Genomic DNA, 13,977 nt, shown 5'->3' with positions numbered 1-13,977 from the left:
TGTTTTCCATATTTGTGCCTGGTGGAAAAAAAACAAAACATTAAATTGCTTGCTATAATACATCCAACTTTGTGGTACAGAGCCACGAAAAGTTCATGTTGTGCGGTGGGGAAAAGGTTTATTTGGTGGCTTTTTAACAATATTTAGTCTACATCTTAGTGGATCGTCCATTTTTCTGCCTCAGCAGATAGCCCACAATCCAACCTGTGCTCCAAATATTTTCACATTTGGTTTCAAAACACAAGACGGCAGCAGAAAAGACTTTGATTTAGAGTCCAGAAACAAATGAGTCATGTATGAGTCATGTGGTGGCTACATTAATCTTTATTACAGTGTATGGCAGCGGTGGGAAGCTCTAGTCATCGAGAGCCGGTGTCCTGCAGGTTTTAGATATATCCTTGATCCAACACAGCTGATTTAAATGACTAAATTACCTCCTCGACATGTCTTGTATTTCTCCAGAGGCCTGGTAATAAACTAATCATTTGATTCAGGTGTGTTGACCCAGGGTGAGATCTAAAAGCTGCAGGACACCGGTCCTTGCGGCCTGGAGTTACCCACCCTTGGTTCATGGGTACAGCTAACATGTGCAGAATTCAGCGCAGACAGTTCACAGGTAATAATGCTAACTTGCACAACAATCACAATATATCTGAATGCACAATTATTATTGAGAAGGAATAAAACTCTCTATGAACAGTTAGTTACTAAAGACCTCTGACCAAGTAAACGAACATATTAGTGGAAAGTATAGTACAAGTAATAAATGTAATAGCACTGTTGGGTTTAACTTTATTGTAGGGTATTTAAGTTACAATATAAAGCCTCTTTTCTTTTATCAAACCACCCTAATCCTACAAACACTTACCGATCTACAAATAAAACCACCTTTCAATGCTTAAAATCACTGCACAGTACAATAATTACATTTATTAACATAAGCAGGCATTCTCTGAGCAAACACGTTACCGCCACGAAATTCACTCCAGTTTTGAAAGTTGAAACCTTAACCATTAATTACTTAACTAATGAGTATACAGTCTTTCAGGCTTGTTATAATTCATAAAGTTCTAATAGTTTAAAATCTAATCAATCCATAAAACTCTTGATTCCTCTGACTCTCTATCCTGATCCAGTTTACTTCGCACAACATAGTTTTTTTTCTCTGTGCAGAAACAGCAGAGGAAGAACCAGACTGCTGGGGACAGATAGCAAGTTTGCTACATTCCACATCACACATAAAACTTTCATGTCCATCACTGATAATTGTTCTATGCCAGAACAAATCAGAATGCCAGAAAATTTCAGCAGCAGTGCTCCCATTATGACCACGATCATGTGGAAAGCTCGTTGCTTTGACTGATCAATCCGTTCACTGTTTCGACGCACCTCCCCCGGCCCTGGGCGAATCAGAACATGGAGAACAGACAAACAGCAGAAAATAATGACAAATAAGCTGATACCTGAAAATGCTAGTTGTAGTTTGACTGATCCCTCAACAGACTGAATTATCCCGTACCATCCAATGTTCTGCACCCAAACACACACAGTGATGATGTTTCTAATCTTGACCCCGTGTGTTTCCCGTAGACGCATGTAGGTGATGGGGTGAACAACAGCCAGATAGCGCTCCACACAGGTCAACATGTGAAACATAGTCTGTCCAGGAAAACTATTTTCAAACAAGTGCCCCCCAGTAAACTTGATTTCTATGTTATTGGTAAAAGTGCCCACAGTACAGAGAAGTGTTCCAAAAACAACAAACAACTCCACAATAATCATGTTGTATGTAAAAAAGTCAGAGTGGCTCATTGTCGTCCCTGCAGGTGCATTGCGCCGATGCCTCCAACGCTGAAAGCCCGTGTAGAATATGAAGATGTAGAGTGGAAAGAGGAAGAAGGTGTTTGTGATGGTGAAACTGGTGAAAAGGGCCGTGGCTGCTATGGGACATTCGGATGAAGTGGAGGAGCTTAAAAGGCTGGAGACATCACTGAGAGCTGAGGAAGAGTTGATGAACATGGTCTGTTGAAGACGGCAAGAATAAATATATTTGATCATTTAATACTTTCCAGCAGTTTCAACCTGCAACACCATATCACTTATTCTGATGATGTTCTTGTAACTGATCCTTACAAAATCATTAATTCTCCTGCAAGAAACACTCAACAATAAGATGTTCTTGTCAGTGCTGCGTTGAATTAGTGCCATTTCCTACAACTTCAAATTTCCACATATATCACCTGGAATGGCCTACCTGATCTGTTATTGGACTTTTGTGATGATCCTAGCCTGTCCATAGTAAACACCGTAAGGGTGTTCATGTGGCACTAGGATACTGTAGACTGCACAAAGCAGGGGCTGCAGTGTGCTCGGTAAGCCTGCAGGGCTTTGGACATAGCGGACAGGTACTGGCAAGCCAAGCACAGTGTAGTTCTGGCAAAACTGAAACAAACACGAAACGTTTTGCACCAAAGGAACCTGCGGTAGCACTCAAATGCAGAGGAAGATGCTAACCATCGCACAAAAAGTTGTACTTCTGGACATGCTAAAGGAAGGTAGAAGTTACCGTATTTTTCGGACTGTAAGGCACACGGGTTTATGAAGCCCATTAAGTGAAACAAAACAGTCACATAAGTCAGACTTTACTCAACTCATTCTTCTTTTTTCCTCTACTTTCGTACCACTGATTCATTAATGTTGAATTCTCTCACACCTGCTCTATTCTCATGTTTGATCTTTGGTTTCATTCTATAATACTGGATTAATTTTTCTACGAAGGTTTGAACTTTGAGAGTGTTTAAACACGAGACAAAAGTGTGAAAATGTTCAACCCTGTCTGAGAAAATGTATAAAGTGTGTCGTGAGGGGTTTTTCAGCCTTAAAACATCTATAATAATTGTAAAAAACACATTAAAGTTGGCTACTTTGCAGATTTCACCTATCGCTGGTTATTTTTAGAACGTAACTCCCACCTTAAACTAAGGACCACTGTATTTATTGCAACATGGTATGGAAAAAAAAAATCAAATTGTAAGTATTAATAACTATCAAGATTAAAAGGGCGATCGTGGCTCAAGAGTTGGGTGTTCGTCTTGTAATCTGGCTCGGACAGTCTTGGTCGTTGTGTCCTTGGGCAAGACACTTCACCTACCGCCTACTGGTGTTGGCCAGAGGGGCCGATGGTGCGATATGGCAGCCTCGCTTCTGTCAGTCTGCCCCAGGGCAGCTGTGGCTACAACTGTAGCTGCCTCCACCAGTGTGTGAATGAATAGTGGTATTGTAAAGTGCTTTGAGGGGTCCCGAAAAGCGCTATATAAATGCAATCCATTATTATTGTTTTAAATACCGAACCATAAAATGTCTCCTCCGTGAATCGCAACCTTATCGTGGTGGAGGGGTTTGTGTGTCCCAGGGATCCCAGGGGCTATGTTGTCTGGGGGCCTTTTGCCCCCTGGTAGGGTCACCCATGGCAAATTGGTCCTGGGTGAGGGACCAGACAAAGAGCGATTCAGAAGACCCTTATGAAAAAAACACAGAGGGAACAGTTTACCCTGCCCGGGATAGGGTTACCGGGGCCCTGCCCTGGAGCCAGGCCCGGGGAGAGTGCCCGAGGGCGAGCGTCTGGTGGCCGGGCCTAGCCCGAAGAGGAGACATGGGCCCATCCTCCCGCAGGCCCACCACCCGCAGGAGGCGCCATAGGGGTCGGGTGCATTGTGTGCCGGGTGGCGGCCAGGAGCGGAGGCCCTGGCGGACTGACCCCCGGCTGCCAAGACTGGCAATAGGGACATGGAATGTCACCTCTCTGGTGGGGAAGGAGCCTGAGTTAGTGCGTGAGGTTGAGCGGTACCGGCTAGATATAGTCGGGCTCACCTCTACGCATGGCTTGGGCTCTGGAACCAGTCTCCTGGAGAGGGGCTGGACTCTGTCTCAGTCTGGAGTTGCCCCTGGTGAGAGGCGGCGGGTGGGGTGGGTATTCTAATATCCCCTCGGCTTGCTGCCAGTACGTTGGGGTTTTTCTCGGTGGACGAGAGGGTTTGTTCCCTGCGCCTTAGGGTCGGGGAACGGGTCCTGACTGTCATCTGCGCTTATGCGCCGAGTGGCAGTTCGGAGTACCCAGCCTTCTTAGAGTCCCTGGGGGGGGGGGGGGGGGGGGGGGGGGCTGCTGGAAGGTGCTCCACCTGGAGACTCTGTTGTCCTGCTGGGAGACTTCAATGCTCAGGAACGGCCTCCCTGATCTGAACCCGAGCGGTGCTTTGTTATTGGACTTCTGTGCAAATCACAGTTTGGCCATAACGAACACCCTGTTTGAACATAAGAGTGTCCATAAGTGCACGTGGCACCAGGACGCTCTAGGCCGTAGGTCGATGATCGATTTTGTAATCGTATCACCAGACCTGCGACCATATGTTCTGGACACTCGGGTAAAGAGAGGGGCTGAGCTGTCAACTGATCACCACCTGGTGGTGAGTTGGATCAGGTGGCGGGGGAGGACGCTGGACAGACCTGGTGCACCTAAACGCGTAGTGAGGGTGTGCTGGGAACGACTAGCAGAGGCCCCAGTCCGCGAGATCTTCAACGCACACCTCCGGCAGAGCTTCAACAGCATTCCGAGGGAGGCGGGGGACATTGAGTCCGAATGGACCATGTTCAGCGCCTCCATTGCCGAAGCTGCTGCATTGAGCTGCGGCCGCAAGGTGGTTGGTGCCTGCCGTGGTGGTAATCCCCGAACCAAATGGTGGACACCAGAGGTGAAGGGAGCCACCAGGCTGAAGAAGGAGTCCTATCGGGCTTGGTTAGCCTGTGGGACTCCGGAGGCAGCCGACAGGTATCGACAGGCCAGGCGGAATGCGGCTCGGGCAGTGGCTGAAGCAAAAACTCGGGTGTGGGAGGAGTTCGGAGAGGCCATGGAAAAAGACTTTCGGACTGCCTCGAAGAGGTTCTGGCAAACCGTCAGGCGTCTCAGGAGGGGAAAGCGGTGCTTTACCTGCACTGTGTATAGTGCTGGCGGAGCGCTGCTGACGTCGACTGAGAAAATTGTCAGGCGGTGGAAGGAATACTTCGAGGACCTCCTTAATCCCACTGACGCGTCTTCCGAGGAGGAAGCCGAGTCTGGGGATGGGGGGAATGACCCGCCAATTTCCGGGGGCGAGGTCACTGAGGCAGTTAAACAACTCCTAGGTGGCAGAGCCCCTGGTGTTGATGAGGTCCGCCCCGAGTTCCTGAAGGCTCTGGACGTTGTAGGGCTGTCCTGGTTGACACGCCTCTGCAATGTTGCATGGAGATCAGGGGCAGTACCCGTGGATTGGCAGACCGGGGTGGTGGTCCCCATCTTTAAGAAGGGGGACCGGAGGGTGTGTTCCAACTACAGGGGGATCACACTCCTCAGCCTCCCCGGGAAAGTCTATGCCAGGGTGCTGGAAAGGAGAGTTCGTCCGCTAGTTGAACCTCGGATGCAGGAGGAACAATGCGGTTTTCGTCCTGGTTGCGGAACACTGGACCAGCTCTTCATCCTCTCGAGGATACTTGAGGGTGCATGGGAGTTTGCCCAACCAGTCTACATGTGTTTTGTGGACTTGGAGAAGGCATTCGACCGTGTCCCTCGGGGTGTCCTGTGGGAGGTGTTGCGGGAGTATGGGGTGTCTGGCCCATTGCTACGGGCCATTTGATCCCTATACAACCGTTGCAAGAGCTTGGTTCGCATTGCCGGCAATAAGTCGGACTCGTTTCCGGTGGGTGATGGGCTCCGCCAGGGCTGCCCTTTGTCACCGGTTCTGTTCATAATTTTTATGGACAGGATTTCTAGGCGCAGCCAAGTGGCGGAGGGCTTTCGCTTTGGTGGCCTCAGAATCTCATCTCTGATCTTTGCGGATGATGTGGTTCTGTGGACTTCATCGGGTGATGGCCTCCAGCTCGCACTGGAGCAGTTCGCAGCCGAGTGTGAAGCAGCGGAAATGAGGATCAGCACCTCCAAATCTGAGGCCATGGTTCTCAGCCGGAAAAGGGTGGAGTGCCCACTCCGGGTCGGGGATGAGTTCCTGCCCCAAGTGGAGGAGTTCAAGTATCTCGGGGTCTTGTTCGCGAGTGATGGGAGAAGGGAGCCGGAGATCGACAGACGGATTGGGGCTGCAGCTGCAGTAATGCAGACGCTGCACCGGTCCGTCGTGGTGAAGAGGGAACTGAGTGTAAAAGCGAAGCTTTCAATTTACTGGTCGATCTACGTCCCTACCCTCACCTATGGCCACGAGCTGTGGGTAGTGACCAAAAGGACGAGATCGCGGATACAAGCGGCGGAAATGAGCTTCCTCCGAAGGGTGGCTGGCCTCTCCCTTAGAGATAGGGTGAGAAGTTTGGCCATCCGGGAGGGGCTCAGAGTAGAGCCGCTGCTGCTCCACATCGAAAGGAGCCAGCTGAGGTGGTTTGGGCATCTGACAAGGATGCCCCCTGGGCGCCTCCTGGGTGAGGTGTTCCAGGCATGTCCCACCGGGAGGAGGCCCCGGGGCAGACCCAGGACACGCTGGAGAGATTATATCTCTCGGCTGGCCTGGGAACGCCTTGGTGTTCCCCCGGACGAGCTGGAGGAGGTGGCTGGGGAGAGGGAGGTCTGGGCCTCTTTGCTTAGGCTGCTGCCCCCGCGACCCGGCCCCGGATAAAGCGGATGAAGATGGAGGGATGGATGGATGGACCATAAAATGTCTCTGAAAGTGTAAGAGTGTTGCCAGAAGTCTTCAATAGATTAAGAACCTGAAACTTTATTTTTGCCTGTCCCGTTTGGTTCTTTTGCCATCAGAATTATTGTCTAAAGGCAAAGAAAGATGCCCAACGGATTTACTTTACCAAATGGAAAAAAAAAAAGAACCTGAAACTTTTTGAAGAAATCACAAACGGTCAAAATTTAAACATGTTGTAATTACCCAAGCAAAATTCCATCACTGGTGCAAGCCTTCCCTTTTAGCTAATATCCACATTGTCTTTAAAATGTTTTCATCTTCTCAAAATGTTTTCCTTTTTGAACAGTTACAAAGTTTTCAGTTTTTAAAAATTTGCCTTTTAGCATTTTTCCTTGAAACAAAACCTGTTTGCAGCTGTATGTGGGTTCCTATATCGTAGTGTATTAGAAATATTACATGCTTTAAAAGAGTCAAACCTTATTTGTATTCTTCTTGTTTCTTCTTAATAAATGAAGACGTGTCACTTTGCTGCTTGTTCGGAGTGTCTCAATTAACCTATCAGAACACATGTTGATGGATAGTTATGTGAGGAAGATGTAAAATAAATAAAAGAGCTAGTTCTTTGCACGTTTCAAAACCACTAATGGCCCGTAATTTCAATCTGCCACATACTGTTTTATGACTTAGCACCTCCAGGTATTGAGCAGTCTGAGTATAGCACAAAATCTCTTAATCTGTCTAAACTCCAGATCCACCATTTAGAGTATACACTGCATATTTTATAGTACCACTGAACGTTGTAGGGTTTAATTTTGTTTTGTTACTTTACTTTTTGAGCTGCACGTCTCTTTTGGATTTGCCTTTCCTTGAGTTTGAGTTATAATCAGGGCCAAACATTAACTTTGTCCCAGCATATTTAATCCATATATAAATAAATGAGATTAGCAGTTTATTAAAAACTGCCCAGTGACTTTATTTTTCATGTGAGTATTTACAGGAGCTGAATTTCCTTAAATCAGAAAACAATCTTACTCGACAGCTCCGTTCTCCTTCCTTTGAGGCACTCAGACTCAGGGATGTTGTCATTATTGGCATTTAGCTAGATATACAGGAGGAGTGAGTGTGAACCTTTTAGATCTTACAAAAGCCTGGAGAATTATAAATGTAGAACATTAAGTCCGGCTCCTTATAAAAAAATGATTAAAGCTAAAATATAAAGAAATGAGTGATGGTTAAAGACTTATACAGTACCTTATCAAATAATATTTTCTAATCATAAAATGCTGTCACTCACCTGAGTCCTGTTGTTCGTCAGCAGGGAGCTCCGTTTAATACCAACAAGTGTTATTAGTGCAGCTGAGCCAGAAATAATCATCCACATGCACTCATCTAACATCAAGTACATATTATTCAAAACTAACCCCAATGACATGGCTGTTGTTTTGCATATTAGGACTGGACTCCTGGCTTACAGTCACCCAAACAGTTTATCTTCTATTTCTTAATACAATACACAGTAATACAGTATTATTCTAACTACTGACCAGTCACATTCGTGTGATTAGCTTTGTGACTTAAGAAAAGATTGGTATCTTTGGACTAAACATATTTTCAGAGGCTTAGTTCAGACTTTCTTTTGTAAATAATTAATCTGGATACTCAGAGAGGGTGTGGTCTATTTGACACTGACAAGTGTCACAGCACAACTAGCTCTCTGCTCGTGAACTTTAATTAACTGGAGTCACTGAGCTTGAACTCAGGACTGTGTTTTTGCACATTTTGAAAAAAAAATGTAATTGAATTATGTAACAAATGATATGTCTTACAGTGTGGTACAGATCCTTCAAGACATTTATGCTATAGTTCTGGTGGGCAAAAATTTTATTTGATGGCTTTTAACAATATTAATTCTACACCTGAGTGGATCGTCCGTTTTTCTGGATCAGCAAATAGCCCAGACTCCAGCCTGTGCTCCAAATATTTTCATATTTGGTTTTAAAATACAAGATGGCAGCAAAAAAGAGTCCAGAAACAAATGAGTCATGTCATCCCTCTTTATTACAGTGTATGGGTACAGCTAACATCTGCAGAGTTCAGCACAGACAGTGACTGTTTACAAGTAAAAATGATAACCTGCACAACTACTACTGAGAAGGAACAAGTCTCTCTACATACAGTTAGTTAAGATATAGAAATCATCTCTGACCAAGTATATAAAAATGAGTAGTAAATGTAGCAAAAGTAATAAATGTAATAGCACTGCTGGGGTTTGTATATACTCTAAGTCTGTATTATTGTACTTTCCTTATAATTTAAAATCTTTATGGCAATGGTTGTTGTGATTTGACCGATATAAATACAATTGAACTCACACAAGTAGATAAACATCTAATTTCAGAGTTAAGATAGCTTTTAGCTTTCAGCTCTCACTTTCTTCTGACAATGCTTTTTGTCTCTTAACTTGAATTTGAAGTAAAAATTGTGTTGCATTGCTTTGACAAGACAAATTGACCCTGACAGCACTTAACAGCATTTTAGTTGTTAAATTTTAGCTGGCATGAATTACAAGGCAATAAAGCATGGCTTTTTGTTTCATATATCCACAGTTAATGTGATAGTGTGATATAGCAGCACAAACAAGACCAAGGAAGTATTTGGCTGATATTTCAGATCTTCAGTTAAACTACCCTAATCTTACTGACAGTGACTGATCAACAAATAAAACACCCCCTTCTATGTTTAACAACTCTATAAAGTGCAGAAATTCTATTTACGAACATAAACCAGGATCCTCTGAGCAGACACATTACCAATGTGAAATCACAACTTACTCTTTTGAAAGTTGAAACCTAAACCCTTAATTAGTTACTCAATGAGTATACAAACTCACAATCTCATAACTTGTCATAACTCGTAAGGTTTCAATATTTTAAAATCCCACAACTCCATTATTTTTCAACATCCATAAACTCCTGAGTCCTCTGACTCCCTATCCTCATCCGGTTTTCTTCACACAACATAGTTTTTTTGCTCTGTGCAGAAACAGCAGAGGAAGAACCAGACTGCTGGGGACAGATAGCAAGTTTGCTACATTCCACATCACACATAAAACTTTCATGTCCATCACTGATAATTGTTCTATGCCAGAAAAAATTAGGATGCTAGCAAATTTCAGCAGCAGTGCTCCCATTATGACCACAATCATGTGGAAAGCTCGTTGCTTTGACTGATCAATACGTTCACTGTTTCGACGCACCTCCTGTGGCCCTGGGCGAATCAGAACATGGAGAACAGACAAACAGCAGAAAATAATGACAAATAAGCAGACACCTGAATATGATAGTAGTAGCAGTACTTTTACTGAATCCTTAGCAGACCACAGTATCCCGTACCATCCAACATTCTGCACCCAAACACACACAGTGCTGATTTCTCTAATCTTGACCCCGTGTGTTTCCCGTAGACGCATGTAGGTGATGGGGTGAACAACAGCCAGATAGCGCTCCACACAGGTCAGCATGTGAAACATAGTCTGTCCAGGAAAAATATTTTCAAATAAGTACCTCCCAAGAGAAAGAACGCTCATGTTAATGGTAAAAGTGCCCACAGTGTAGAGAACTGATCCCAAAACACCAATTATCTCCACAATAATCATGTTGTATGTGAAAAAGTCAGAGTGGCTCATTGTTGTCCCTGCAGGTGCATTGCGCCGATGCCTCCAACGCTGAAAGCCCGTGTAGAATATGAAGATGTAGAGTGGAAAGAGGAAGAAGGTGTTTGTGATGGTGAAACTGGTGAAAATGATATTACCGACTATGTGACATTCGAATGATCTGGAGGAGTTAAAGTTTAAATAGCTGGAGACTGAGACAGGATCACTGAGAGCTGAGGAAGAGTTGATGAACATGGTCTGTTGAAGACAGTAAAAATAAATATATTTAATAATTTAACACTTTTCAGGAGTTTCAACATGCACTATATCACTTATGCTGATGATGTTCTCGTTTATAACTGATCCTTTCAAATTATTCATTCTGCAAAAAAGCCTCATCAATACTATGTTCTTCTCAGTGCTTCGTGCTGACAATTTCCCTTCACTGGCTGTCTGTACATAATAGAATCCTTTTAAAAATTTTCATTTGTTTGTTTTTAAATCTCTAAATGGCCTCAACACGAGTGATGTGTTGAGGAATTTTCTTTGTCTTTGAGTTTGGTCAGAGCATATAAGACAGCAAACCACGCCCATCTTCAGAGACTACTTTGGTGTTTGACCAGAGTGTTTCTCCATATTGCAATATGTTATTAAACCCGCTGCAAAAGACACTCACCAAGTGTTTGCAGTTCCTTTTAAAACTTCACAGCCCAATTTACCAGAAAAGCAAAATGAAACTCATGGGGATTGGATTCCTAAGGCTTCCACCCCTGAGTGCCACAGTCAAAGGGCAATGAGATCTGGAGAAGCTGATCAGGAGGAATGGTCTGCCAGAACTGAAACTGAGTGTTTTTCTGGCTGCACAGAGCTGTGGTGCCATTGTGATTGGTTTCTTTTGTCTGATGGTGGTGACAAAAGCCAAAAGGAGTGCTCCTGGGCTTGGTCAGCTTGTAGGACTCTGGAGATAGCTGACAGGTACTGGCAGGCCAACTGGAGATTGGCTCTGGCCATAACTGAAGCCAACAATTGAATGAAGTCATGGAAGAAGACTTTCGGTCAGCCTTGAAGCAATTCTAGTAAATTTTCAGCTATTATGAAATATGAAGGTCAAAGAATATATTGGTGAATTCTTTAATAAAGTTATGTGGATGTCCAAATGCTATATTTACTGACACATACTTTGGACTTTTTTAAAAATACAAATCATCGGCTTTAAATTACCATACCATCAAATGTCTCTGTAGGTATGAGAGTATTACCAGAACTCTGCAATGGTTTGGGAACTTGACAATTTTTGAATATAATATAATAAAGCAAATACTAAGCTAATTTGAAGAAATCATGAATGGTCAATAGTTAAAAATGGTATAATTACAGAAGCAAAATTGCTCATCATTGGCATAAGTTAAGAAACATTTCTTTAATTCTAGTTCATATAAGAATTACAATCATATTAATAACAATGAAGAAATTAGTCGGTATAATTAAGCATTTAACATCCATCAGGTCATGGCAACTCAAGTTATGGCTAATCTTAGGCTTTGGTTTTAGCTGATGTCCACACTTTCTTGTAGAAACTGTTACTTTCTGAAAATTTTTCCCTTTTAAAGCAGTAAAACATTCTTGTTTTTTTAGTCAAACCTTATGTGTATTTTCCTTATTTCTTCTTAATAAAGGAGGACGTGTCACTGTGCTTTTTGTCCAGACTGTCTCAAGCTTGTGTGAGGAATATATGTAAAATAAATGAAAGAGCGAGTTCTTTGCATGTTTCAAAACCACTAATGACCCCTAATTTTAATCTGTCACATACTGTTTTATGATTTAGCACCTCCAGGTGTGGAGCAGTCTGTGTTCAACACAAAATCTCATAATGGTGCAAACTGCAGATCCAACATTTAGAGTATGCAATGCATGCATGTTGTACAATATGTTTTAAGCTGCAGTTTTTTTTATGCTTGTGGTCTCTTACTTTAAAAAAAAGGTTTCCTAGACTTTGAGTTTTAATCAGGACTAACATTAATTTTATCCCAGCATATTTATCCATAATTAATTAAATCAGATAACTAGTTTATTACACACTAACAAGTCAATTTATTTTTCCTGCATCTATAGAAGCTAAATGTCCTTAACTCAGAAAATAATCTTGCTCGACTGCTCCGTTCTCTCCTTTCAGGTGCTCAGACTCAGGGATGTATAGTTAGATACACAGGAGGAGTGAGTGTAAACCCTTTATTACAGAAGTTCTGTAATAACAAAAGTGTGTCCCTTTGCAAAAGGGGTTTGATAAAGGTGATATTACTCACCTGACTTTTATTTATTTGTCAGGTACAAGAAATAGTCAGAAATAAATGAAAAAGCCACCAGTGTCTAAATATAAAAAAAAAACTCTGAAAGACTTTCCAAAACCCTTGAAGTGTTTGGAGAACTATAAATGTAAAACATAAGTTTGCTTACTTAAAAAAGAAAGCTGATATTTAAAGAATTGTTCAAGACTTATATCCTGCAGTACTTTATTGAACAATAATTACTAATTATAGACTGACTAAGATTGTCTTTTTAAAGTAAAAATAATATAATCATAAAGACTTTATTTAAAAATGCTGTCACTCACCTTTGTCCTCTTGTAGCTCAGCTTCCTTTAAAGCCAACAAGTGTTATCAGTGCTGCTAAGCCACAGATAATAATCCACATGCACTCATTTAACATCAAGCACATATTATTTAAAACTATCCACTAAGTACAGCTGACGTTTTGCATATTAGGCTTGGACATCTACATTACAGTCAGTCACACAGTTTACCTACAAGTCACATTGTTGTGATGTTATATTTTCATGACTTAAAGAAAGAGATTGTAAGGAGCACGAGTCAGCTGATTCTAAGAGGCTCACATAGAAACTTATTTCAGGTCTTTATTTCTAACTGATTCATTTAGATACCCGTAGGAGTCCATAAATGTATTTAAAAGTGATTTACTTAAGCAAGAATGGGAGATGTTGTATAAGGAAAGAAATATTGATAAAGCTTATGAGACTTTTTTAGGAAAATTTAAACTGTTATATGATGTTGCCCAGTAAAGAAATATAGCAAAAACAAAAATATGCAGCATGTGCATGGATCACAAAAGGATTACAAAATGCATGTAAAAAGAAAAATACCTTATATAGAGAATTTAAAAGAACAGAAGTACAGAAGCTGAAAACAAATACAAGAAATATAAAAATAAATTAACTAGTATTTTGAGGTCATGTAAAAAGGAATATTATGAGAAATTATTATCCATCCATCCATCCATTCGCGGGGGGCGCTGGAGCCTATCCCAGCTGTCATAGGGCGAGAGGCGGGGTACACCCTGGACAGGTCGCCAGTCTGTCGCAGGGCCAACACACAGGGACAGACAACCATTCGCGCTCACATTCATTCGCACATTCACACCTAGTGACAATTTGGATTATCCAATTAACCTATCCCCACAAGCTGCATGTCTTTGGACGGTGGGAGGAAGCCGGAGTGCCCGGAAGGAACCCACGCAAACACGGGAAGAACATGCAAACTCCACACAGAAAGACCCCGGCCTGATGTTGGAATTGAACTCAGGACCTGCTTGCTGTGCGGCAACAGTGCTAACCACCGTGCCACCGTGCTGATTTCTGCTGAT

The 13,977-nt window shown here is 42.8% G+C and overlaps 2 protein-coding genes across 2 annotated transcripts; both read right to left on the bottom strand.

The window, feature by feature from the left end:
* Positions 1–1,137: 1,137 nt before the first annotated feature.
* LOC148103622 (uncharacterized) lies at positions 1,138–2,058 on the bottom strand. The gene has a single exon (XM_087839160.1). It carries the CDS (start codon positions 2,056–2,058, stop codon positions 1,138–1,140), a length of 921 nt encoding a protein of 306 aa, XP_087695286.1.
* Positions 2,059–9,663: 7,605 nt separating this feature from the next.
* LOC148103621 (uncharacterized) lies at positions 9,664–10,575 on the bottom strand. The gene has a single exon (XM_087838162.1). It carries the CDS (start codon positions 10,573–10,575, stop codon positions 9,664–9,666), a length of 912 nt encoding a protein of 303 aa, XP_087694288.1.
* Between the last annotated feature and the right edge of the window lie 3,402 nt (positions 10,576–13,977).

This window comes from Neolamprologus brichardi, chromosome 3, assembly GCF_056152115.1.
Source record: "Neolamprologus brichardi isolate AB-2024 chromosome 3, ASM5615211v1, whole genome shotgun sequence".
NCBI classification, from domain to species: domain Eukaryota; kingdom Metazoa; phylum Chordata; class Actinopteri; order Cichliformes; family Cichlidae; genus Neolamprologus; species Neolamprologus brichardi.
This window is presented reverse-complemented; position numbering and strand designations above follow the sequence as displayed.